The sequence below is a fragment of the Oncorhynchus mykiss genome, chromosome 12 (assembly GCF_013265735.2).
Source record: "Oncorhynchus mykiss isolate Arlee chromosome 12, USDA_OmykA_1.1, whole genome shotgun sequence".
NCBI classification, from domain to species: Eukaryota; Metazoa; Chordata; class Actinopteri; order Salmoniformes; family Salmonidae; genus Oncorhynchus; species Oncorhynchus mykiss.
Window position 1 is genome coordinate 87,672,176 of NC_048576.1, and position 25,631 is coordinate 87,697,806.

Consider the following 25,631-nt stretch of genomic DNA (forward strand, 5'->3'; position numbering starts at 1 on the left):
ACTCTCAATGTGACTAACCTGGTAAAATAAAGGTTCAAAGAGAGACAGAGACCAGGCACTATTCAATCATATTCACCATCCAGGAAGTTCAAATTACAACAGGTTGTGGAAATATTCATTTTATACTAATTTGTTTCTAGAATTAATATCTAGAATATGTCCAATATTTCTCAGACATCTCATAGTAAATTAATTGGCTATTGATCGGCTGTTTTCTTGATGTTTCCACTCCTTCTCACAGTAAGATTTTTTCCCCTATTGACAAAAATAGGTGGTGTGTTTTTATAACTATTTAATATAAATGATTAATGAATAATGAACTGTATTATAATTTTATTATCCACCCTTTATGTAAGGATGACAATCCCTTAATAAATTGTTGATATTTCCATATATTCTTACAATTATGTCATATAGACTATAGTCCATGATATTTCATGCCCAGTGTTAACTGTAGGATTAAGCCATGAGCACACTCAACCCTTTGTAAATAGCACCCTAAACAATGCATGCGTTGGTGTGTGACCACTGAAAGGTTGAGGTCAGGCATCATATGAGTTTGTGATGGGCGGGGATTCTCCTGAAAGCTAATGACGGAACAGTCAGCCCAAACTGCTTCGAAATACAATCCATTTTTCAAACACAATCATTATTTTTATGAATGTCTTACTCCCTCTCTCTCTCTCACACTCTCTCTCTCTCTCTCTCTCTCTCTCTCTCTCTCTCTCACACACTCTCTCTCCCTCTCTCACTCTCTCTCTCACTCTCTCTCTCTCTCTCTCACTCTCTCTCTCTCTCTCTCTCTCTCTCCTCTGTTTCCATTTCTCTCACTCTCTCTCTCTCTCTCTCTCTCCTCTGTTTCCATTTCTCTCTCTCTCTCTTCATCTGCTTCTCTTTCACTGAAACTGTATTGGAGCAGGTTCTTTTGTTTGCATGTTCTTGTGGAACTCTTTCATTCCTTCAGCCTCCAGTGGTATTTCAACACTTTCCTGCTTGAACAGCATCATAAAACACAGGAGGTCCCAATGCTAACGTAAGGTAAGAGTTTCAACAGTTAAACAATTTCCTGTAATATCAGAAACTGTAGGAGGTCTTGGGAAGCTTGTTTTTCCTCCTCCCTCTCATACACTCTCCTCCTCCCACCACTTCTTGTTCGCTCTCCAGCCAAAGGTACCTCAGTCTTTCTTTTCTCCCAGGACCGGATAGTTCCAGGCCCTCAGCCCAGTGGTTCACCCCAGGAATCCTTCAGGTATTTGGGCCAGGGATTAGAGATTCTCCCCTTAGGAGACCATGGACTGGGAGGGATAAGGAGGAGAGGAGTATTAGGCTCTGCAGTATGCGACGCCGTTCAGGTCACGGTCGTCTTGGTTATTTGACGCGTGAAATAGTCTTATTTCATTTATCAAATAGTGTTATTTGATGTGTTCATTTTGACACACAAGACCTGATGGAAACATCTACTTTACTCAGGTCTGCTCTATCCAGCCTGTAATGATTTCCATGTTCAGCTCTAGGTTTCCATGTTCAGCTCTAGGTTTCCATGTTCAGCTCTAAGTTTCCATGTTCAGCTCTAGGTTTCCATGTTCAGCTCTAAGTTTCCATGTTCAGCTCTAGGTTTCCATGTTCAGCTCTAGGTTTCCATGTTCAGCTCTAGGTTTCCATGTTCAGCTCTAGGTTTCCATGTTCAGCTCTAGGTTTCCATGTTCAGCTCTAGGTTTCCATGTTCAGCTCTAGGTTTCCATGTTCAGCTCTAGGTTTCCATGTTCAGCTCTAGGTTTCCATGTTCAGCTCTAGGTTTCCATGTTCAGCTCTAGGTTTCCATGTTCAGCTCTAGGTTTCCATGTTCAGCTCTAAGTTTCCATGTTCAGCTCTAAGTTTCCATGTTCAGCTCTAGGTTTCCATGTTCAGCTCTAGGTTTCCATGTTCAGCTCTAGGTTTCCATGTTCAGCTCTAGGTTTCCATGTTCAGCTCTAGGTTTCCATGTTCAGCTCTAGGTTTCCATGTTCAGCTCTAGGTTTCCATGTTCAGCTCTAAGTTTCCATGTTCAGCTCTAAGTTTCCATGTTCAGCTCTAGGTTTCCATGTTCAGCTCTAGGTTTCCATGTTCAGCTCTAGGTTTCCATGTTCAGCTCTAGGTTTCCATGTTCAGCTCTAGGTTTCCATGTTCAGCTCTAGGTTGAGCAGGTAGTGTGAAGTAGAGCAGGCCAGACTCTAGTGGATGACATAATAATTATGCATATTTGAAATGGTCAAAATATGGCATCCTGGTTTATTTGACTTCCGTAGCAATTTACTATCATCCACTAGGGGCAACGCAAGCACCTATTACCAGCTAGCGGGCCTCGTTACAGATCTACGGCTCAGAGGATGTTGGGTTCAATCCCAGTGCTAGGCACTCATTTTAATATAGAGTTTTAAATGTTTTAGCATATGCCTATTTATTTCTGCAACAACACACTCACTCATCACAAATGTTAAGCAAGCTAGTTACAGTGACTCCTATAGACATGATTGACATCAGGAAAAGAGGGTAGGCTATCAGCTGATCGTTGATATTGATCATTGATGTAAATCTGCTAGTTAGCTAGCTCAATACTTTTTTTACTGATTGTGATTCATCTTCAATGCTCTTAAATAATAACTTCATCATATAGCCATGATATATGGCTGGCTGGCCATATAGAGAGAGGCTTGTGAGGTTTGTGTGGACAAGAGGCTTGTGAGGATATTTTAGTATTGGGTGGTTAGCTAGAGTCTAGACTACCTGTGTTCAGTGCTTCATTTGTACCAGAACGCATAAAAAAATCTCCTTTATAATAAAGCATTGCATGCATATCAGTGCATTTGCATAGTGGCATAGAGCAGTACAGTAGAGGCGCATACAGAAGTTGCACACATGGGGAACATTTTTATTAGCATAGGGTCCAGGAAAAAATGGGCCTTTTATTACCACATTTGATGCAATTATATGTCCTTTTACATGACTGGAGGCTGAGCAAAATCTTTTTTTCAGCACAAATGATGGAAATGACAGGCTACTTTGACACTGACAAACTGAGAATCGAAGTTCAATAAAAACAACCTTGTCTTGAATCAATCAATAGCTCAGGCCTCGGTCTGTGGAGACTCACATATGAGGAGGAGATTATAGTCCTTAAAAATCTTTCCAGTTTCACTGACTCAGATGCCCAGATCACTCTCCGGCGATGGCATATGAGCTCATCCAATAGCATATCGCTCCTGTCCACAGCTCGTCTCATAGACTAGAAGTAACATAGTACATGTAAATCCAGGACACTGAAATTAATATGATGTGTTACATTTGGTATGGTTACATAAGACAGAAGGTCCCACCATAACGCCTGTGCATGTTGGACTTCTAACCCCGTTTAAACTTTGTTTTAGCTACAGAAGTGTATCAGTGGATTGATAAATATCTGTGCACGTGCTTAACAGAAAGGGTAGTCATTTTTCACATGTAATACACAGCAACGGGAAGTTTCCATACAAGTTGAGTAGTAGCAAAAAAATACAGGAAATTCACTGAGCAGCACAACCCTAAATTTGACCTATGCACATCAATAGCAGTACCAGGTCCAGTAAGCTGAGTTTGCGGTAAAAGCCCTGTGCAATATCTCAAATTTAGGGTTAGGCTGTTCATTAGATGTTTTTTATGTTTTTCTCCTATTTCCATGCCATGGGACCATGTTGGATTGTGTTGAAGTTGTAGTGAATGAAATGAACTATATTTGGAAAAAACAAATGATGGGGAAGAGCCCCCTAGGCCAGAATCCCCCCAACCCACCCCCCACATCTCCAATCAAAGTTATTCCCCTGTCTGTCACCATGTGCTGTGTCTAATGTTCATAATGTGAAGTCTTACACAGTCAGAGAATCCAAATATTAACAGAAGCATGTTTTCCATTGTGTGCTGCTATTTTGGCCAGGTCTGTCTTGTAAAACAGGTTTCTACTCTCAATGTGACTAACCTGGTAAAATAAAGGTTCAAAGAGAGAGAGAGACCAGGCACTATTAAATCATATTCACCATCCAGGAAGTTCAAATTACAACAGGTTGTGGAAATATTCATTTTATACTAATTTGTTTCTAGAATTAATATCTAGAATATGTCCAATATTTCTCAGACATCTCATAGTAAATTAATTGGCTATTGATCGGCTGTTTTCTTGATGTTTCCACTCCTTCTCACAGTAAGATTTTTCCCCTATTGACAAAAATAGGTGGTATGTTTTTATATACTATTTAATATAAATGATTAATGAATAATGAACTGTATTATAATTTTATTATCCACCCTTTATGTAAGGATGACAATCCCTTAAATTGTTGAGATTTCCATCCATTCTTACAATTATGTCATACAGACTATAGTCCATGATATTTCATGCCCAGTGTTAACTGTAGGATTAAGCTATGAGCACACTCAAACCTTTGTAAATAGCACCCTAAACAATGCATGCGTTGGTGTGTGACCACTGAAAGGTTGAGGTCAGGCATCATATGAGTTTGTGAAGGGCGGGGATTCTCCTGAAAGCTAATGACGGAACAGTCAGCCCAAACTGCTTCGAAATACAATCAATTTTTCAAACACAATCATTATTTTTATGAATGTCTTACTCCCTCTCTCTCTCTCACACACTCTCTCTCCCTCTCTCACTCTCTCTCTCTCTCTCTCTCTCTCTCTCTCTCTCTCTCTCTCTCTCTCTCTCCTCATCTGTTTCTCTTTCACTGAAACTTTATTGGAGCAGGTTCTTTTGTTTGCATGTTCTTGTGGAACTCTTTCATTCCTTCAGCCTCCAGTGGTATTTCAACACTTTCCTGCTTGAACAGCATCATAAAACACAGGAGGTCCCAATGCTAACGTAAGGTAAGAGTTTCAACAGTTAAACAATTTCCTGTAATATCAGAAACTGTAGGAGGTCTTGGGAAGCTTGTTTTTCCTCCTCCCTCACATACACTCTCCTCCTCCCACCACTTCTTGTTCGCTCTCCAGCCAAAGGTACCTCAGTCTTTCTTTTCTCCCAGGACCGGATAGTTCCAGGCCCTCAGCCCAGTGGTTCACCCCAGGAATCCTTCAGGTATTTGGGCCAGGGATTAGAGATTCTCCCCTTAGGAGACCATGGACTGGGAGGGATAAGGAGGAGAGGAGTATTACGCTCTGCAGTATGCGACGCCGTTCAGGTCACGGTCGTCTTGGTTATTTGACGCGTGAAATAGTCTTATTTCATTTATCAAATAGTGTTATTTGATTTGTTCATTTTGACACACAAGACCTGATGGAAACATCTACTTTACTCAGGTCTGCTCTATGCAGCCTGTAATGATTTCTATGTTCAGCTCTAGGTTTCCATGTTCAGCTCTAGGTTTCCATGTTCAGCTCTAGGTTTCCATGTTCAGCTCTAAGTTTCCATGTTCAGCTCTAGGTTTCCATGTTCAGCTCTAGGTTTCCATGTTCAGCTCTAGGTTTCCATGTTCAGCTCTAGGTTTCCATGTTCAGCTCTAGGTTTCCATGTTCAGCTCTAGGTTTCCATGTTTTGACAGCTCTAGGTTTCCATGTTCAGCTCTAGGTTTCCATGTTCAGCTCTAGGTTTCCATGTTCAGCTCTAAGTTTCCGTGTTCAGCTCTAGGTTTCCATGTTCAGCTCTAGGTTTCCATGTTCAGCTCTAGGTTTCCATGTTTTGACAGCTCTAGGTTTCCATGTTCAGCTCTAGGTTTCCATGTTCAGCTCTAGGTTTCCATGTTTTGACAGCTCTAGGTTTCCATGTTCAGCTCTAGGTTTCCATGTTCAGCTCTAGGTTTCCATGTTCAGCTCTAGGTTGAGCAGGTAGTGTGAAGTAGAGCAGGCCAGACTCTAGTGGATGACATAATAATTATGCATATTTGAAATGGTCAAAATGTGGCATCCTGGTTTATTTTACTTCCATAGCAATTTACTATCATCCACTAGGGGCAACGTAAGCACCTATTAACAGCTAGCGGGCTTCGTTACAGATCTACAGCTCAGAGGATCTTGTGTTCAATCCCAGTGCTAGGCACTCATTTTAATATAGAGTTTTAAATGTTTTAGCATATGCCTATTTATTTCTGCAACAACACACTCACTCATCACAAATGTTAAGCAAGCTAGTAACAGTGACTCCTATAGACATGATTGACATCAGGAAAAGAGGGTGGGCTATCAGCTGATCGTTGATATTGATGATTGATGTAAATCTGCTAGTTAGCTAGCTCAATACTTTTTTTTTACTGATTGTGATTCATCTTCAATGCTCTTAAATAATAACTTCATCATATAGCCATGATATATGGCTGGCTGGCCATATAGAGAGAGGTTTGTGAGGTTTGTGAGGACAAGAGGCTTGTGAGGATATGTTAGTATTGGGTGGTTAGCTAGAGTCTAGACTACCTGTGTTCAGTGCTTCATTTGTACCAGAACGCATAAAAAAAATCTCCTTTATAATAAAGCATTGCATGCATATCAGTGCATTTGCATAGTGGCATAGAGCAGTACAGTAGAGGCACATACAGAAGTTGCACACATGGGGAAAATTTTTATTAGCATAGGGTCCAGGAAAAAATTGGCCTTTTATTACCACATTTGATGCAATTATATGTCCTTTTACATGACTGGAGGCTGAGCAAAATCTTTTTTTCAGCACAAATGATGGAAATGACAGGCTACTTTGACACTGACAAACTGAGAATCGAAGTTCAATAAAAACAACCTTGTCTTGAATCAATCAATAGCTCAGGCCTCGGTCTGTGGAGACTCACATATGAGGAGGAAATTATAGTCCTAAAAAAGCTTTCCAGTTTCACTGACTCAGATGCCCAGATCACTCTCTGGCGATGGCAGATGAGCTCATCCAATAGCATATCGCTCCTGTCCACAGCTCGTCTCATAGACTAGAAGTAACATAGAAAATGTAAATCCAGGACACTGAAATTAGTATGATATGTTACATTTGGTATGGTTACATAAGACAGAAAGTCCCACCATAACGCCTGTGCATTTTGGACTTCTAACCCCGTTTAAACTTTGTTTTAGCTACAGAAGTGTATCATTGGATTGATAAATATCTGTGCACGTGCTTAACAGAAAGGGTAGTCATTTTTCACATGTAATACACAGCAACGGGAAGTTTCCTATGCACATCAATAGCAGTACCAGGTCCAGTAAGCTGAGTTTGCGGTAAAAGCAAAAACACCTTACTTTGATTGCAACCACTTGAACAGCATCACAAAACACAGGAGGTCCCAATGCTAACGTAAGGTAAGAGTTGCAACAGTTAAACAATTTCCTGTAATATCAGAAACTGTAGGTCTTGGGAAGCTTGGTTTTCCTCCTCCCTCTCATACACTCTCCTCCTCCCACCACTTCTTCTTCGCTCTTAAACCAAAGGTACCTCAGTCTTTCTTTTCTCCCAGGACCGGATAGTTCCAGGTCCTCAGTCCAGTCGTTCACCCCAGGAATCCTTCAGGTATTTGGGCCAGGGATTAGAGATTCTCCCCTTAGGAGACCATGGACTGGGAGGGATAAGGAGGAGAGGAGTATTACGCTCTGCAGTATGCGACGCCGTTCAGGTCACGGTCGTCTTGGTTATTTGACGCGTGAAATAGTCATATTTGATTTACCAAATAGTGTTATTTGATTTGTTCATTTTGACACACAAGACCTGAACGGCCTTTCATACTGTAGTAGAGGTTTGGGGTTAAGAGCTAGCCTAAAGCCTGGGATACAGACCGTCACTTGTAAATGTTTGTCTACTAATTCATCTTGTATGGAGCCTACACATGTAGGATCTTAATTTGATCACCCTCTTGCTGGAGAACTTAAACGTTTGAAATTTCCACTTTGAAAAGTATCAACCCCTACAAAACGTCCATTTAATTATAATCTACATTATAGTTCACATTTCCTGTTGCTGTAGGATATTTTCCCTGCTGTAGCAAACTGGTCAAATTAAGATCCAACATCTGTATTTTATCCTGTTTTCTACAGCAGTATTTGTGTTATAGGAGAGATTTATGTTGGTCTGTCCTCTGTTAAATAGTATTATTATGAGAAGAGAGGAGAAGCTGTTAAAATGACTGTGTTGAAAGGGAATGTCTTTCTGTCATCTACAGTTAGTCATGAGGAAATCCTTGTTAGGGTGTGGCACTACTTGTGTACTAAAATTGTTGGTGTGAGTTCATGAAAACATGATGAGATAGCACCGAGCTGGAGGAAATTGACTGGCCGTATTTACTCTGAGTAGGAGCCAACTCAGGGTAGAGTGCACAGGAGGTTGGTGGCACCTTAATTGGGGAGGATGGCTCGTGGTAATGGCTGGAGCGGAATGAGTGTAATGGTATAAAAATAAAATATCAAACACAAGGTTTCCATGTGTTGGATGCCATTCCATTCACTCCGTTCCAGACATTATTATGAGCCGTCCTCCTGTCAGCAGCCTCCACTGGTAGAGTTTAAACACTGACACACAACCTCATACACACTATGTTTACTGTATAGACTCAACTTAATATAGCTTGAATATACAGTTACAGTAAGCAATTTCATAATATTGAAAAACACAACCATACTAACAGCTTTACTGTACAATACAGATACACTACTTCAGAATGCAGATGTATTATTCACTACAATACAGATGCACTACTTCAGAATGCAGATGTATTATTCACTACAATACAGATACACTACTTCAGAATGCAGATGTATTATTCACTACAATACAGATGCACTACTTCAGAATGCAGATGTATTATTCACTACAATACACTACAATACAGATGCACTACTTCAGAATGCAGATGTATTATTCACTACAATACACTACAATACAGATACACTACTTCAGAATGCAGATGTATTATTCACTACAATACAGATACACTACTTCAGAATGCAGATGTATTATTCACTACAATACAGATGCACTACTTCATCCATGTCCAAGTACACCATTTAGATAATGTGAAAGCTTTAGTAGGTTATCCAGAGGCTTTATCTAATCAATAAGAGGAGAGATAGAGGGACATAGGGAGGGAAACAGGGGGAGTCCACTGTCTCAAGGCAACATTTACAACATTACTCCTTCTTAATGCGTTTATACAGCAGCCAGATAACATATAGCTTGCCTCAATTTCCAAGCTTACTTATAAGCCGAGTGATGAACGAGACGTGGGAGTATTAACATATAGCAGGGTTTCTTTATCCTGATTCTGGGGCTCAACAGAGGTGCACATATTTGTTCTTGCCCATCACTAACACCACCTGATTCAGCCAGTAAAATGCTTGATATTAAGTTGATTTGTTTAAACAGGTGGGTTAGTAATGACCTTATAGTAGTACAGACTAATGAGCAGTGGTGGTTCTAGGTTGTATGGCTCCCTGGGCGAACCCCACCTTCAGGCTAGCCAATGTGCACCGGTTAGTCGGACTAATTTAAGGTAGTATGTACATGAATGTATAGTTTAAGTGACTATGCATATATGATAAAAAGAGAGTAGCAGCAGCTGAAAAGAGGAGATGGGGGGGACACAATGCAAATAGTCTGGGTAGCCATTTGATGATCTGTTCAGGAGTCTTATGGCTTGGGGGTAAAAGCTGTTGAGAAGCCTTTTAGTCCTAGACTGGCGCTCCGGTTCCGCTTGCCATGCGGAAGTAGAGAGAACAGTCTATGACTGGGGTGGCTGGGGTCTTTGACAATGTTTAGGGCCTTCCACTGACACCGCCTGGTGTAGAGGTCCTGGATGGCAGGCAGCTTAGCCCTAGTGATGTACTGGGCCGTACGCACTACCCTCTGTAGTGCCTTGCGGTCAGAGGCCGAGCAGGTGCCGTACCAGGCAGTGATGCAACCAGTCAAGATGCTCTCGATGTTGCAGCTGTAGAACCTTTTGAGGATCTGAGGACCCATGTCAAATCTTTTGAGTTTCCTGAGGGGGAATAGGGTTTGTTGTGCCCTCTTCACAGCTGTCTTGGTGTGTTTGGATCATTCTAATTTGTTGGTGATGTGGACACCAAGGAACATGAAGCTCTCAACCTGCTCCACTACAGCCCTGTCGATGAGAATGGGGGCGTGCTCGGTCCTCCTTTTCCTGTAGTCCACAATCATCTCCTTAGTCTTGGTTACGTTGAGGGATAGGTTGTTATTCTGGCACCACCTGGCCAGGTCTCTGACATCCTCCCTATGGGCGGTCTCATCGTTGTTGATGATCAGGCCTACCACTGTTACGTCGTCTACAAACTTAATGATGGTGTTGGAGTTGTGCCTGGGCATGCAGTTGTGGGTGAACAGGGAGTACAGGAGGGGACTGAGCACGCACCCCTGAGGGGCTCCAGTGTTGAGGATCAGTGTGGCAAATATGTTGCTACCTACTCTTACCACCTGGGGGTGGCCCGTCAGGAAGTCCAGGATCCAGTTGCAGAGGGAGATGTTTAATCCCAGGATCCTTAGCTTAGTGATGAGCTTTGAGGGTACTATGGTGTTGAACACTGAGCTGTAGTCAATTTAATAGATTTCTCACGTAGGTGTTCCTTTTGTCCAGGTGGGAAAGGGCAGTGTGAAGTGCAATAGAGATTGCATCATCTGTGGATCTGTTGGGTGGTATGCAAATTGGAGTGGGTCTATGGTTTCTGGGATGATGGTGTTGATGTGCGCAATTACCAGCCTTTCAATGCACTTCATGGCTACGGACATGAATGCTACGGGTCTGTAGTCATTTATGCAAGTTGCCTTAGTTTTCTTGGGCACAGGGACTATGGTGGTCTCCTTGAAACATGTTGGTATTACAGACTCAATCAGGGACATGTTGAAAATGTCAGTGAAGACACCTGCCAGTTGGTCAGCACATGCTCGGGGTACACGTCCTGGTAATTGTGAATGTTGACCTGCTTAAAGGACTTACTCACGTCGGCTACGGAGAGCGGGATCACACAGTCGTCCGGAACATCTGATGCTCTCATGCATGGCTCAGTGTTGCTTGCCTCGAAGCGAGCGTAGAAGTGATTTAGCTCGTCTGGTAGGCTCATGTCACTGCGCAGCTTGCGGCTGTGCTTCCCTTTGTAGTCTGTAATAGTTTGCAAGCCCTGCCACATAAGATGAGTATCGGAGCTGGTGTAATATGATTCAATCTTAGCCCTGTATTGGCACTTTGCCTGTTTGATGGTTCGTCTGAGGGCATGGCAGGATTTCTTATACGCTTCTTGTTAGAGTCCCGCACCTTAAAGCGGCAGCTCTACCCTTTAGCTCAGTGCTAATGTTGCCTGTAATCCATGGCTTTTGGTTGGGGTATGTACGTACGGTCACTTTGGGGATGACGTCCTCGATGCACTTATTGATAAAGCCAGTGACTGATGTGGTGTACTCGTTAATGCCATTGGAAGAATCCTGGAACATGTTCCAGTCTGTGATAGCAAAACAGTCCTATAGTTTAGCATCTGCTTCATCTGACCACTTTTTATAGACCGAGTCACTGGTGCTCCCTGCTTGATTTTTGCTTGTAAGCAGGAATCGGGGGGATAGAATTGTGGTCATATTTACCAAATGGAAGGTGAGGGAGAGCTTTGTACGTGTCTCTGTGTGTGGAGTACATGTGATCTAGAGTTATTTTCCCTCTGGTTGCACGTTTAACATGTTGATAGAAATGAGGTAAAAATGATTTAAGTTTTCCTGCATTAAAGTCCCCAGCCACCAGGAGTGCCGCCTCTGAGTGAGCAGTTTCCTGTTTGCTTATTTCCTTATACAGCTGACTGAGTGCAGTCTTAGTGCTGGCATCTGTCTGTGGTGGTAAATAAACAGCCACGAAAAGTATAGATGGCAAATAGTGTCTTACTGTGTCTTACAAATAGTGTGCTGTTCTATCTAGCCAGTGCAACGTATATCCCGCTAGCTGAATATCCATGTCATCATTCAGCCACGATTCCATGAATCATAAGATGATACAATTTTTTGATGTCTCGTTGGTAGGATATTGATGATCGTACCTCATCTAATTTATTGTCCAATGATTGTACGTTGGCAAGTAATATTGACGGTAGCGGAAGCTTTCCCACTCGCCTTCTGCGGATCCTTACGAGGCACCCTGCCCTGTGACCTCTGTACCTGCATCTCTTTCTCTTGCCAATAACGGGGATGTTGACCTTGTCGGGTGTTCGAAGAATGTCCTCTGAGTCCTGCTTGTTGACGAAAAAAAAATCTTTGTCTAATCCGAGGTGAGTGATCGCTGTCCTGATATCCAGAAGCTATTTTCTGCATTAAGATACGGTGACAGAACATTATGAACAAAATAAGTTACAAATAACGCAAAAAAAAACCACAGCGCAATTGGTTAGGTGCTCGTAAAACTGCTGCCATTTACTCTGTGCCATTTTTTTAGATGAGGGACAATGGTCGCTACTGTTTCTCTACATGCTTGAGTTAAGTCTCTTCTGGGACCCCTTTAACAACCCCAATGTGTTATTGTCTGAAGTGTTTCATTGGTTAGACCAGATAATAGGGAACTGGCTCACATTTCAGTTCCACAATTCAAGAACCCCAGTCTAGAAAAGTACAAGGGAAGTTTTTGTGAGATCTGTGACATTTATCACCACTCAACAACACCATAAGACTGTTTGTCCACTGAGCTAAAGCCTGGGCTTTAAAGACAGATGGTCATAGGATAGTCACACACTATTGAGAGATGAGGAAAAACATAGTTTTCCACTTCCTCCTTAGTATTCTACAGCAATTGACCCCATTGTTTCACATTCACTTTTTCTTTTAAGAAAAATTATAGAATAAGAGTTGTGTAGGAGTAGCTATAGGTAAACAAACACATGCTTTTTGTGAGAAGTTGTCATGGCAACCCGCAGGAAGTGTGGTAGGAAGAAAAAGGAGATGGAAATAAGTATGGTAGGTATAGAAACTCTGACCAGGTGCTTAATACAACATAATAATATAATGCAACACAACAACATTGGCTGTAGTGACCATAACACTGTGACAATAACAAGGAAAGCCAAAGGTTGGGCCTAAAGTAAGCTCTAAGAGATCATACAAAATATTTTCTCAGGACTCTTTTGTTGAAGATGTTAAACATTTATGTTGATCTGATGCGTATGGGGAAGTGAATCCAGATGCAGAACTGGAAGTATTTGTAAAATGATTTATGCAAATTGTTGATGTGCAAGAAATCAACTGTGAGAACTGTAGAGCCCCCTGAATTGATGATGCATTGACAAATTGTATGGTTCAAAGATGTGATTCTAAAGAGCTGCTCAGGTTATTGGTTGACATACTGTCAATTGAGAAATGTTGTGACTAAGCTTAACAAAAATAATAAATTATATTACCAAACCAAGATAAATGACATAAAACACAATGGAAAAATACTTTGGAGTACCTAAACTGATAACATGTGCTGAAAACCCAATTAATCTCCATTGTTCATTGAAGTTGATGGGTCATTTACAACAAAACCTTTTGGTGTTGCCAATCATTTCAATGACTCTCACTAGTGAAGTGGAAAACCTCAGAAGGGAAATGACAACACTGAACAGGGAACTGTCATATTTTTGTATAAAATATCTAAGAATGAAATAGAAGGGTTATTGTTTTGAATTTGGTCAAGTTAGTGTGGGAGAGGTGGAAAAACTATTGTTAACCATCACTAATGATAAACCACCAGGTGAAGACAATCTTGATGGGAAACTATTGAGAATGGTAGCAGACTGGATTGTCACCACTATTTGCTATATCTTTAACCAAAGCCTAAAGGAGTGCGTGTCCACAGGTGTGGAAGGAAGCTACCTGAATTCCATTTCCTAAAAATAGTAAAACACCCTTTGCTGGCTCTAACAGCCGCCCAATCAGTTTGCTGCCTGTTCTTAGTAAACTGATGGAGAGAATTGTGTTCAACCAAATACAATGCTGTTTTTCCAGAGTTAACTACTGATTTTCAGCATGTATATAGAGAAGGGCACTCAACTTGTACTGCACTGACTTAGGGGACAGGTGATTGGTTAAAATAGATTGATGATGATAATATAATAGTTGGAGCTGTATTGTTAGATTTCAGTGCAGCTTATCATGTTATTGATCATAAATTGGTATTGAAGAAACTCACTTGCTTTGGCTTTACATCACCTGCCATAACATTGTTGGAGAGTTATTTATCCAATAGAACCCAATGAAAACTTTTTGAACATCCGACATGTACAATGTGGTGTCCCTCAGGGCAGTTGCCTTGGGCCATCACTTTTCTCTATTTTTACCAATGAATTGCCACTGGTCTTACACAAAGCTAGAATGACTGTATGTGGATGATTATACACTCTATATGTCAGCACCCAAAGCCAGGGAGCTCACTGAAATTCTAAATAAGGAGTTACAGTCAATATCAGAATGAGTTATTAATAATAAACTGTACTAGTTGTTAAGGCTCTGGTCTCGATTACTGTCCAGTAATATGGTCAAGTTCAGAAAATACCTAGCAAAGCTATAGCTGGTTCAAAGCATAACAGCACACCTTGCCCTTAACTGCACACATACCTAACATCAACAAGATGCATTCCAGTCTTTCCTGGTTAAGGGGTGGATTAGAGATGAACTGCTTCTTGGTTTTTATTTGACTTTATTATTTTTTGTTCCTTAAATGAATCATCTAATCTCTGCTCAGGCAGTAGCAGTCATCCAGCGAGGCCATCTAAAGAAAGTTATGTGGTCCCAGTACAGTACTGTCTTTACTAATACTATTTAGCTACCCTGCCTATGTAGAGTGCCTTCCGAAAGTATTCAGTCCGCTTTACATTTTCCACATTTTGTTATGTTACAGCCTTATTCTAAAATTTATAAAATCGTTTTTTTCTCATCAATCTACACATAATACTCCATCGTGACAAAGCAAAAACAGTTTTTTAATGTTTGATATTTAATTAAAAATAGAAAACTGAAATATCACATTTACATAAGTATTCAGACCCTTTACTCAGTACTTTGTTGAAGCACCTTTGGCAGCGATTACAGCATTGAGTCTTCTTGGGTATGACGCTACAAGCATGGCACACCTGTATTTGGAGTTTCTCCCATTTTTCTCTGCAGATCCTCTCAAGCTCTGTCAAGTTGGATGGGGAGCGTCACTGCACAGCTATTTTCAGGTCTCTCCAGAGATGTTCGATCGGGTTGAAGTCTGGGCTCTGGCTGGGCCACTCAAGGACATTGAGACTTGTCCTGAAGCCACTCCTCCATTGTCTTGGCTGTGTGCTTAGGGTCATTGTTCTGTTGGAAGGTGAACCTTTGCCCCAGTCTGAGGTCCTGAGCACTCTTCAGCAGGTTTTCATTAATCTCTGTACTTTTCTCCATTCATCTTTCCCTCAAGTTCAGGCTCTGGCTGGGCCACTCAAGGACATTTCAGAGACTTGTCCCGAAGCCACTCCTGTGTTGTCTTGGCTGTGTGTTTAGGGTCGTTGTCCTTTTGGAAGGTGAACCTTCACCCCAGTCTGAGGTCCTGAGCGCTTTGGAGCAGGTTTTCATCAAGGATCTCTCTGTACTTTGTTACGTTCATCGTTTCCTTGATCCTGACTATTCTCCCAGTCCCTGCAGCTGAAAAACATCCCCACAGCATGATTCTGCCAACACCATGATTCACCATATGGATGGTGCCAGGTTTCCTCCAGACATGACGCTTGGCATTCAGGCCCAAGTATTCAATCTTGGTTTCATCAGACCAGAGAATCTTGTTTCTCATGGTCTGATAGTCTTTAGGCGCCTTTTGGCAAACCCCAAGTTGGCTGTCATGTGCCTTTTGCTGAGGGGCTTCCGTCTGGCAACTATACCATAAAGGCCAGATTGGTGGAGTGCTGCAGAGATGGTTGTCCTTCTGAAAGTTTCTCCCATCTCCACAGAGGAACTCTGTGAGCTCCCTGACCAAGGCCCTTCTCCCTCGATTGCTCAGTTTGGCCGGGCGGCCAGTTCTAGGAGGAGTCTTGGTGTTTCTACATCTGCATTGCTTGCCACTGTTCTTAGGGACCTTCAATGCTGCAGAACATTTTTGGTACCCTTCCGCAGATCTGTGTCTCAACAAGCCATGAATTCCTTTGAATTCATGGCTTGGTTTTTGCTCTGACATGCAATATCAACTGTGGGTCTTTATATAGACAGGTGTGTGCCTTTCCAAATAATGTCCAAACAATTGAATTACCACAGGTGGACTCTAATCAAGTTGTAGAAACATCTCAAGAATGATCAATGGAAACAGGATGCACCTGAGCTCAATTTCGAGTCTCATAGAAAAGGGTCTGAATACCTATTTTTTTTATTTTGAATAAATTTGCAAACATAAAAAATAAAATGTTTTCGCTTTGTCATTATGGTGTATTGTGCGTAGATTGCTGAGGAATAACACTGTAAAGTAACAAAATGTTGAGAAAGGGGTCTGAATAGTTTCTAAAGGCATTATATGCTGCAGAGCTGTCTGACATCAATAATTTTACTCGTTTGTCAAAGTAGATAAGGTATACTTTTTCACAAACTGTCTCTGTCCCTGTCGTACATTCCTCATTGATGTGGTCTGTGTGCATCAAACCTAATTTAGCAGGCTTAAAAGAGTATCCTTCCAGAGATCCATATACAATGACGATGCCATAACAATGAGAGTATTTTTCCCCTAAGGCAGGTGAAAAGTCCAAAATAAGCCCATAGAAACGCACTTGGTTCATCTCTTCCTCTCTTATCTGTCTTTGAGCTAAAAGAAAAACTGGTGCAATGGATTATGATCATTGCAGTTAATTACCACATTTCTGCACTGTATTTCTTTGAATATTTGCTTAATAAAAACTCCCTTCAGCCCAGCATCCCACATGATTCTTAACTTGATTTCTCTCGTTAATTATTTAATTTCTCTCTAGAGAAATGACGTGTTCGGCTCACAAAAAAAAAAGAACTAAATTGAACCAACTTCGGTCAATTAGTTGTTTAATAACTAATTATTAGTTATTAAAAAATAAAATATGTTGGTTAATCACTCAGCCAATCTACAGGACATGCCACCAGGGGTCTCTTCACAGTCCCAAAGTCCAACATGAATTCACGGCAACAGAGCCATAATCGATCCATCTCCAATTACTAAAGCAAAAAGCTAAATACCTTTTAAAAACAGATTAAAAAACATATGGAACGGCAGGGACTGTATGTGGACACGCACACAAACACATGCACACACAGACGCACTCTAACACACACAACATTTTTTAGTTGCATTGTTCATATTATGCTTTAGTTGTTTGTATATCATTGTATTTTAAATTTGTATCACTGTCCTTGTCAAACCAATAAATTTTACCACCAACTTTAGCATCCCGCTGACTTTATCATCCCTCCAACTTTGTTTCACCTTTTCTCTATGTCTGAAAGGTGTAGCCGGTATCAAAGCCTTTTATTTCCGCGAACTGGCCTAGTCATGATTGTGGTAAAGTTCTGCCTATGGCTTAGTATGAAATGTAGCCGTAATGCTGAGGCGACATTGGCATGCACTACACTCTTAATAACCTCTTGAGACTAAGGGGCAGTATTTTGATGTTTGGATGAAAAACGTACCCAAATGAAACTGCCTATTTGTCAGGCCCAGAAGCTAGAATATGCATATAATTGGCAGATAGAACACACTCTAAAGTTTCCAAAACAGTCAAAATATTGTCTGTGAGTGAGTATAACAGAACTGATATTGCAGGCGAAAACCTGAGGAAAATCCAACTAGGAAGTGCTGTTATTTTGAAACCTCTGTTCCATTGCATGCCTTCCCTCCATTTAAAGGGATATCAACCAGATTCCTTTGCCTATGGATTCCACATGGTGTGAACAATCTTTAGACATAGTTTCAGGCTTTCTTTCTGAAAAATTAGAGAGAATGATCACATTGCGTCAGTGCATAGCTGGGTGTCTCCAGAGTTTTGCATGCACCAACAGCTTGGAGCAGACCTTTTCTCTCTCTCTCTCTCTCTCTCTCTCTCTCTCCTATTGAAAAAGCTAAAGTCCGGTTGAAATATTATCGATTATTTATTGTAAAAACAACCTGAGGATTGATTATAAAAAAACGTTTGACATGTTTCTATGAACTTTACGGATACTATTTGGAATTTTCGTCTGCCCGTTGTGACCTGCACGAGCCTGTGGATTACTGAACAAAACGCGCCAACCAAATGGAGGTTTTTGGCTATAAAAAAAAAATCTTTATGGAACAAAACTAACATTTATTGTGTAACTGGGAGTCTCGTGAGTGCAAACATCCGAAGATCATCGGATGATCTTAAGCGATTAATTTGATTGGTCAAGAAAGTCAGAAAAGCAATCTACTTTGCTGTTTAATGTTTTGTCTGCTGAGAGAGCTGTCCTAACATAAACGCTTGGATAGCTTTCGCTGTAAAGGTTTTTTGAAATCTTACACGCCAGGTGGATTAACAAGCTAAGCTGTGTTTTGGTATATTGCATTGTGATTTCATGAAAATTAAATTTGGCGCTCTGCAAATCAGCGGATATTGACAAATGATCCCGCTAAAGGGATGGGTGTGCCAAGATTTTTAAGTTCTTGATGGTTGCTAGGCAGTGGTCATTACTACTATCTTCCTTTCTGAACTTTGCGAGGCATGTCACTTCATCCATCTTCGCAAAGCCCACCACCATATGCACTGTTTCTTAATAACCACAACTGGATGGATCCATAAAGAATTACTTTGGGAATGAATATCACCGAATGACCAAAATATTTGAATAAAAGTAGGCTAATTCAATTGAAGGCATCAAATTGTTGCTTACTGAAACTCCCAAAGTCATCCAATTGTATTGAAGCAATAGCCTGCTGCGTGTGGTCAACTTCAGTGCCGTTTCGGGCTGCTCTGAGACGAGTGGGGACTGGTCTTAATAATTCAATTAATGTCAGATTTATTTTCTTTTCACTGAGGCTCCGTTTGGATATTGGTTATAGGCCACAGCTAGGTTGTGGAAATGTTAGCTACGTTGAGGTGAGTGCTGCTCATGATCATCTTGTCAAGTTGGCTCATTTATTGCCCATGATCAGAACATTTTGCCAACATGCGAATGTAGCTTAATAAATCGATTATTTTCCTCTTCAGTCGCTTAGTAGCCTAGACCTACTACTGGCAAAAAACCTTTGACTTGTCTTCATCAATGTGATTTTGTTTCACTGAATCTCTGTGTGTATATTTGGTTAATTCTCTGGCTGGGCAAATAAGTGAAGGTGGTATAGCTTATCTATTTGTTTTCTCATCTATCTGATCTTTAATTACTTGTTACTTTTATTCCTTATTCTTATCTGTATTTTTTAAAACTGTATTGTTGGTTAGGGGCTCGTAAGTAAGCATTTCACTGTAAGGTTGTATTCGGCGCATGTGACTAATACTATTTCATTTGATTATCACTGATCAGAACCATTTGTCATGCAATAATGTAGCCTAAATTAAGTGCATGATTTTGCTCGATCATGTATAGACAACTCCAAAACCTGCAGAGGTTGAAAAAGAGATGAAATGTGGATTTTAGACAGTGGTTCCACATGTTCCTGTGATGGAAAAATATTATTTGTATTTTATTCCGTTATATTCCATTATATTCTTAGCCTACCATAACATATATAGTTGTTGACAGTGGTCAGGGTAAGTGTGTTTAACAAACAAAATACCTTTTGATTTAATGTAGCCTATAGGCTCAAAATAAATCATTTTTATTAGTCTTATAATGTTTCATAGGACTTCTTAAAAACATTGTCAGATTTATTTTATTTACTTTTTACCCCTTTTCTCCCCGATTTCGTGGTATCCAATTGGTAGTTACAGTATTTTCTCATCTCTGCAACTCTCGTACAGACTCGGGAGAGGCGAAGGTCGAGAGCCGTGCGTCCTCCGAAACAGTACCCAACCAAGCCGCACTGCTTCTTCACACAATGCCCTCTTAACCAGGAGTCACTAGTGCGCAAAGGGATAAGGACATCCCTGCCAGTCAAACCCTCCCCTAACCCAGACGACGGCGGGCCAATTGTACGCCACCCCATGGGTCTCCCGGTCTCAGCCGGCTGCGACAGAGCCTGGTCTCAAACCCAGAATCTCTAGTGGCACAGCTAGCACTGCGATGCAGTGCCTTAGACCACTGCACCACTCAGGAGGCCCAGACATATTTATTTTCAGGCAACATACCATGAAGTCTTTCTGTAGGGTATCAGTGTGTCAGTGTGTTTTTTTTACTATTCATGTTTTTGTTTTATTGTGGACCCCCAGGAAGAGTAGCTGATACTTCTGCAAAAGCTAATGGGGATATAAATAAATAAACACAACCAACAGTTTCCCTCATTGCAGGTGGAGATCAGTCGAGATGGAGAAAGGTTATCCCGGGGATGGTACTTCTGCCCCTCACCCAGAACCTCCCATGAACTATGGGGGGATAGCCACGGGCCAGGGCCCCCAGCCAGGCTTGTACCCCCAGCCCCCAGGCGGAAATCCTGCCTCCCCTGGTCCTCCACAACCAGGGTTCCAGCCTGGTCCCTACCAGGGAGGTGAGTGTCTACTATTGTACTTCAGAAGGCTGGATTTACTGTATATTCTGCATGTGAGAACCAAGCATTTTCACATGAGTTTTTGCAACAAAAAATACCTCTAGCTTAGAATGTTTGTTTCTATATTTTTTCTTTGCCATTATCAACTCCATCTTAAAGACGACAGGACACACAACAAACTCTTTTAAAATACACATTTGGGTCTATGGAGATGAATTGAACGTTCTCTGCCCCTTGTGGCAACCACTGTAGATATGATACAATCAGCCCAAGCCAAGTAAGAACACACAACAACAACAAACAGCTTAACACCACTTTGGAAACACTCCCCTTCAATGTCAATAATGTGTGGTGCCAGATATGTGTGGAAAAACAGGCAAACACCTACGCACACAATAAACCCTGACCATTATATTTAGCTATGCACATTCTAGTCATTTATCACAGTACATGCTCTTATCCAGACATATGTAAACAAGCTCTTATCAAGGGAAGAACATGGGGTGGAACCCATTGGAACTGGAAATGGGGTGGAACCCATTGGAACTGGAAATGGGGTGGAACCCATTGGAACTGGAAATGGGGTGGAACCCATTGGAACTGGAAATGGGGTGGAACCCATTTGGAACTGGAAATGGGGTGGAACCCATTTGGAACTGGAAATGGGGTGGAACCCATTTGGAACTGGAAATGGGGTGGAACCCATTTGGAACTGGAAATGGGGTGGAACCCATTTGGAACTGGAAATGGGGTGGAACCCATTTGGAACTGGAAATGGGGTGGAACCCATTTGGAACTGGAAATGGGGTGGAACCCATTTGGAACTGGAAATGGGGTGGAACCCATTTGGAACTGGAAATGGGGTGGAACCCATTTGGAACTGGAAATGGGGTGGAACCCATTTGGAACTGGAAATGAATTTCACTGGGGGTGAATTTTGTTGATGATATGGTGCAATTATCTGAATCAGTTTGCCCCCAGGCCCCCCTTTGTGGGTTAACCCAGTTAAAATGATAGTTCAGCAATGTTACATATTTAGAATAAAAAAAAATCCTTACCTTGAAAGGAGTCTGAGCGAGCAACCTTCAACAACAGACTGCTTTCGAGGTCAGAAAACTATCTACATAAAACTGTGAAACTCCCTTAAATGTAAAACTCCCTTTAATCAAGTCCATTTCCACCACTAGGTACAATCTTATTCCACAGTACGTGGTGGTATAGTAATAACATGTTCATTGCATTGTGACCACATTGTGATTGGGATCTTACTCTCCTATTCAAGGTCCCCAAGCAGGTGTGTACACACCTCCACCACAGTACACCTCTGGACCAGGTGGACCGGTGCCAGTTGGTGAGTTGATACTTCCACTTCCACCACACACAGAGTGATGTACAGCTAACCTTGTGGGGACACAAAATTCAGTCCCATTAAAAATCCTATTTTCCCTAACCCCTAACCTTAACTCTAACCCCTAACCCTAACCCCAAACGTAACCCTAGCTATTAACCCTGACCCTAAAACTAACCCTAGCGCCTAACCCTAAACCTAATTCTTACCCTAACACTAATTCTAACAGGACTAACAAAATGTCCCCAGTTGGTCACATTTTGGTTTGTTTACTATACTTGTGGGGACTACACACACACACACACACACACACCCACACAACATAATCAAAGGAGTCAATGCAAGCTAAATAAGGAACTTACTCGAAGAGTAACCCAAATGCATGAGATTACATGTTTGAACACAACTTGTGACCTCAACTGGTGACCTGAATATAATTATTGCCCCGGAATTGACCCAAACTGCCCCCTCCAACAATAGCTGTACATAGTTCAGACTGAAACAGTATCGTTTTGTCCGGTTGCCCGGCACAGCGCATTCAGAAGAAAATGTGAACATATTCAGTTATATAATGTCTCAGTCAGAGCTACTCTGAGAAACCAGAGGATTTGAAGTTAAATGAGGTCTCAGTCAGAGCTACTCTGGGAAACCAGGGGATATGAAGTTACATAATGTCTCAGTCAGAGCTACTCTGAGAAACCAGGGGATATGAAGTTACATAATGTCTGTCAGAGCTACTCTGAGAAACCAGGGGATATGATGTTACATAATGTCTTAGTCAGAGCTACTCTGAGAAACCAGGGGATATGATGTTACATAATGTCTCAGTCAGAGCTACTCTGGGAAACCAGGGGATATGAAGTTACATAATGTCTCAGTCAGAACTACTCTGAGAAACCAGGGGATTTGAAGTTACAATGTCTCAGTCAGTGCTACTCTGGGAAACCAGGGGATATGAAGTTAAATAATGTCTGTCAGAGCTACTCTGAGAAACCAGGGGATTTGAAGTTAAATAATGTCTCAGTCAGAGCTACTCTGAGAAACCAGGGGATATGAAGTTACATAATGTCACAGTCAGAGCTACTCTGAGAAACCAGGGGATATGAAGTTACATAATGTCTCAGTCAGAGCTACTCTGAGAAACCAGGGGATATGAAGTTACATAATGTCTCAGTCAGAGCTACTCTGAGAAACCAGGGGATATGAAGTTACATAATGTCTCAGTCAGAGCTACTCTGGGAAACCAGAGGATTTGAAGTTACATAATGTCTCAGTCAGAGCTACTCTGAGAAACCAGAGGATATGAAGTTACATAATGTCTCAGTCAGAGCTACTCTGGGAAACCAGAGGATATGAAGTTACATAAGGTCTCAGTCAGAGCTACTCTGAGAAACCAGGGGATATGAAGTTACATAATGTCTCAGTCAGAGCTACTCTGGGAAACCAGAGGATTTGAAGTTACATAATGTCTCAGTCAGAGCTACTCTGGGAAACCAGGGGATATGAAGTTACATAATGTCTCAGTCAGAGCTACTCTGGGAAACCAGAGGATTTGAAGTTACATAATGTCTCAGTCAGAGCTACTCTGGGAAACCAGGGGATATGAAGTTACATAATGTCTCAGTCAGAGCTACTCTGGGAAACCAGAGGATTTGAAGTTACATAAGGTCTAAGTCAGAGCTACTCTGAGAAACCAGGGGATATGAAGTTAAATAATGTCTCAGTCAGAGCTACTCCAGGAAACCAGAGCATTTGAAGTTACATAATGTCTCAGTCAGAGCTACTCTGGGAAACCAGGGGATATGAAGTTACATAATGTCTCAGTCAGCTACTCTGGGGAACCAGGGGATATGAAGTTACATAATGTCTCAGTCAGCTACTCTGAGAAACCAGGGGATATGACGTTACATAATGTCTCAGTCAGAGCTACTCTGGGAAACCAGGGGATATGAAGTTACATAATGTCTCAGTCAGCTACTCTGGGAAACCAGGGGATATGAAGTTACATAATGTCTCAGTCAGCTACTCTGGGAAACCAGGGGATATGAAGTTACATAATGTCTCAGTCAGAGCTACTCTGAGAAACCAGGGGATATGAAGTTAAATAATGTCTCAGTCAGAGCTACTCCAGGAAACCAGGGGATATGAAGTTACATAATGTCTCAGTCAGAGCTACTCAGGGAAACCAGGGGATATGAAGTTACATAATGTCTCAGTCAGAGCTACTCTGAGAAACCAGGGGATTTGAAGTTAAATAATGTCTCATTCAGAGCTACTCCAGGAAACCAGGGGATATGAAGTTACATAATGTCTCAGTCAGAGCTACTCTGAGAAAACAGGGGATATGAAGTTACATAATGTCTCAGTCAGAGCTTCTCCAGGAAACCAGGGGATATGAAGTTACATAATGTCTCAGTCAGAGCTACTCTGAGAAACCAGGGGATATGAAGTTATATAATGTCTCAGTCAGAGCTGCTCTGAGAAACCAGGGGATATGAAGTTACATAATGTCTCAGACAGAGCTACTCTGAGAAACCAGGGGATATGAAGTTACATAATGTCTCAGTCAGAGCTACTCTGAGAAACCAGGGGATATGAAGTTACATAATGTCTCAGTCAGAGCTACTCTGAGAAACCAGGGGATATGAAGTTACATAATGTCTGTCAGAGCTAGTCTGAGAAACCAGGGGATATGAAGTTACATAATGTCTCAGTCAGAGCTACTCTGAGAAACCAGGGGGTATGAAGTTACATAATGTCTCAGTCAGAGCTACTCTGAGAAACCAGGGGATATGAAGTTACATAATGTCTCAGTCAGAGCTGCTCTGAGAAACCAGGGGATATGAAGTTACATAATGTCTGTCAGAGCTAGTCTGAGAAACCAGGGGATATGAAGTTACATAATGTCTGTCAGAGCTACTCTGAGAAACCAGGGAATATGAAGTTACATAATGTCTGTCAGAGCTACTCTGAGAAACCAGGGGATATGAAGTTATATAATGTCTCAGTCAGAGCTACTCTGAGAAACCAGGGGATATGAAGTTACATAATGTCTGTCAGAGCTACTCTGAGAAACCAGGGGATATGAAGTTATATAATGTCTCAGTCAGAGCTGCTCTGAGAAACCAGGGGATATGAAGTTACATAATGTCTCAGTCAGAGCTACTCTGAGAAACCAGGGGATATGAAGTTACATAATGTCTCAGACAGAGCTACTCTGAGAAACCAGGGGATATGAAGTTACATAATGTCTCAGTCAGAGCTACTCTGAGAAACCAGGGGATATGAAGTTACACAATGTCTCAGTCAGAGCTACTCTGGGAAACCAGGGGATATGAAGTTAAATAATGTCTCAGTCAGAGCTACTCTGAGAAACCAGGGGATATGAAGTTACATAATGTCTCAGTCAGAGCTACTCCAGGAAACCAGGGGATATGAAGTTACATAATGTCTCAGTCAGAGCTACTCTGGGAAAACAGGGGATATGAAGTTACATAATGTCTGTCAGAGCTACTCTGAGAAACCAGGGGATATGAAGTTACATAATGTCTGTCAGAGCTACTCTGAGAAACCAGGGGATATGAAGTTAAATAATGTCTCAGTCAGCTACTCTGGGAAACCAGGGGATATGAAGTTACATAATGTCTCAGTCAGAGCTACTCTGAGAAACCAGGGGATATGAAGTTATATAATGTCTCAGTCAGAGCTAGTCTGAGAAACCA

General features: G+C 41.5%; 1 protein-coding gene across 7 annotated transcripts in view; it reads left to right on the plus strand.

Annotated features, from left to right (window-relative positions):
* LOC110486939 (lipopolysaccharide-induced tumor necrosis factor-alpha factor homolog) overlaps positions 1–25,631 on the plus strand; it is a 52,171-nt gene that overhangs the window by 21,975 nt on the left and 4,565 nt on the right. The window contains exons 1-6 of one of the 7 annotated variants that reach the window (XM_036939032.1): positions 914–1,038; positions 1,165–1,249; positions 4,769–4,887; positions 5,014–5,098; positions 20,365–20,561; positions 21,844–21,912. In XM_036939032.1, coding sequence (XP_036794927.1) covers positions 20,381–20,561; positions 21,844–21,912 — 250 coding nt within the window. In that variant the 5' untranslated portion in view covers positions 914–1,038; positions 1,165–1,249; positions 4,769–4,887; positions 5,014–5,098; positions 20,365–20,380. Of the gene's footprint in view, positions 1–913; positions 1,039–1,164; positions 1,250–4,768; positions 4,888–5,013; positions 5,099–6,693; positions 7,294–7,350; positions 7,502–20,349; positions 20,562–21,843; positions 21,913–25,631 lie in introns of those variants that run through there. The other 6 variants (XM_036939034.1, XM_036939035.1, XM_036939031.1 and 3 more) reach the window with 6 other exon arrangements.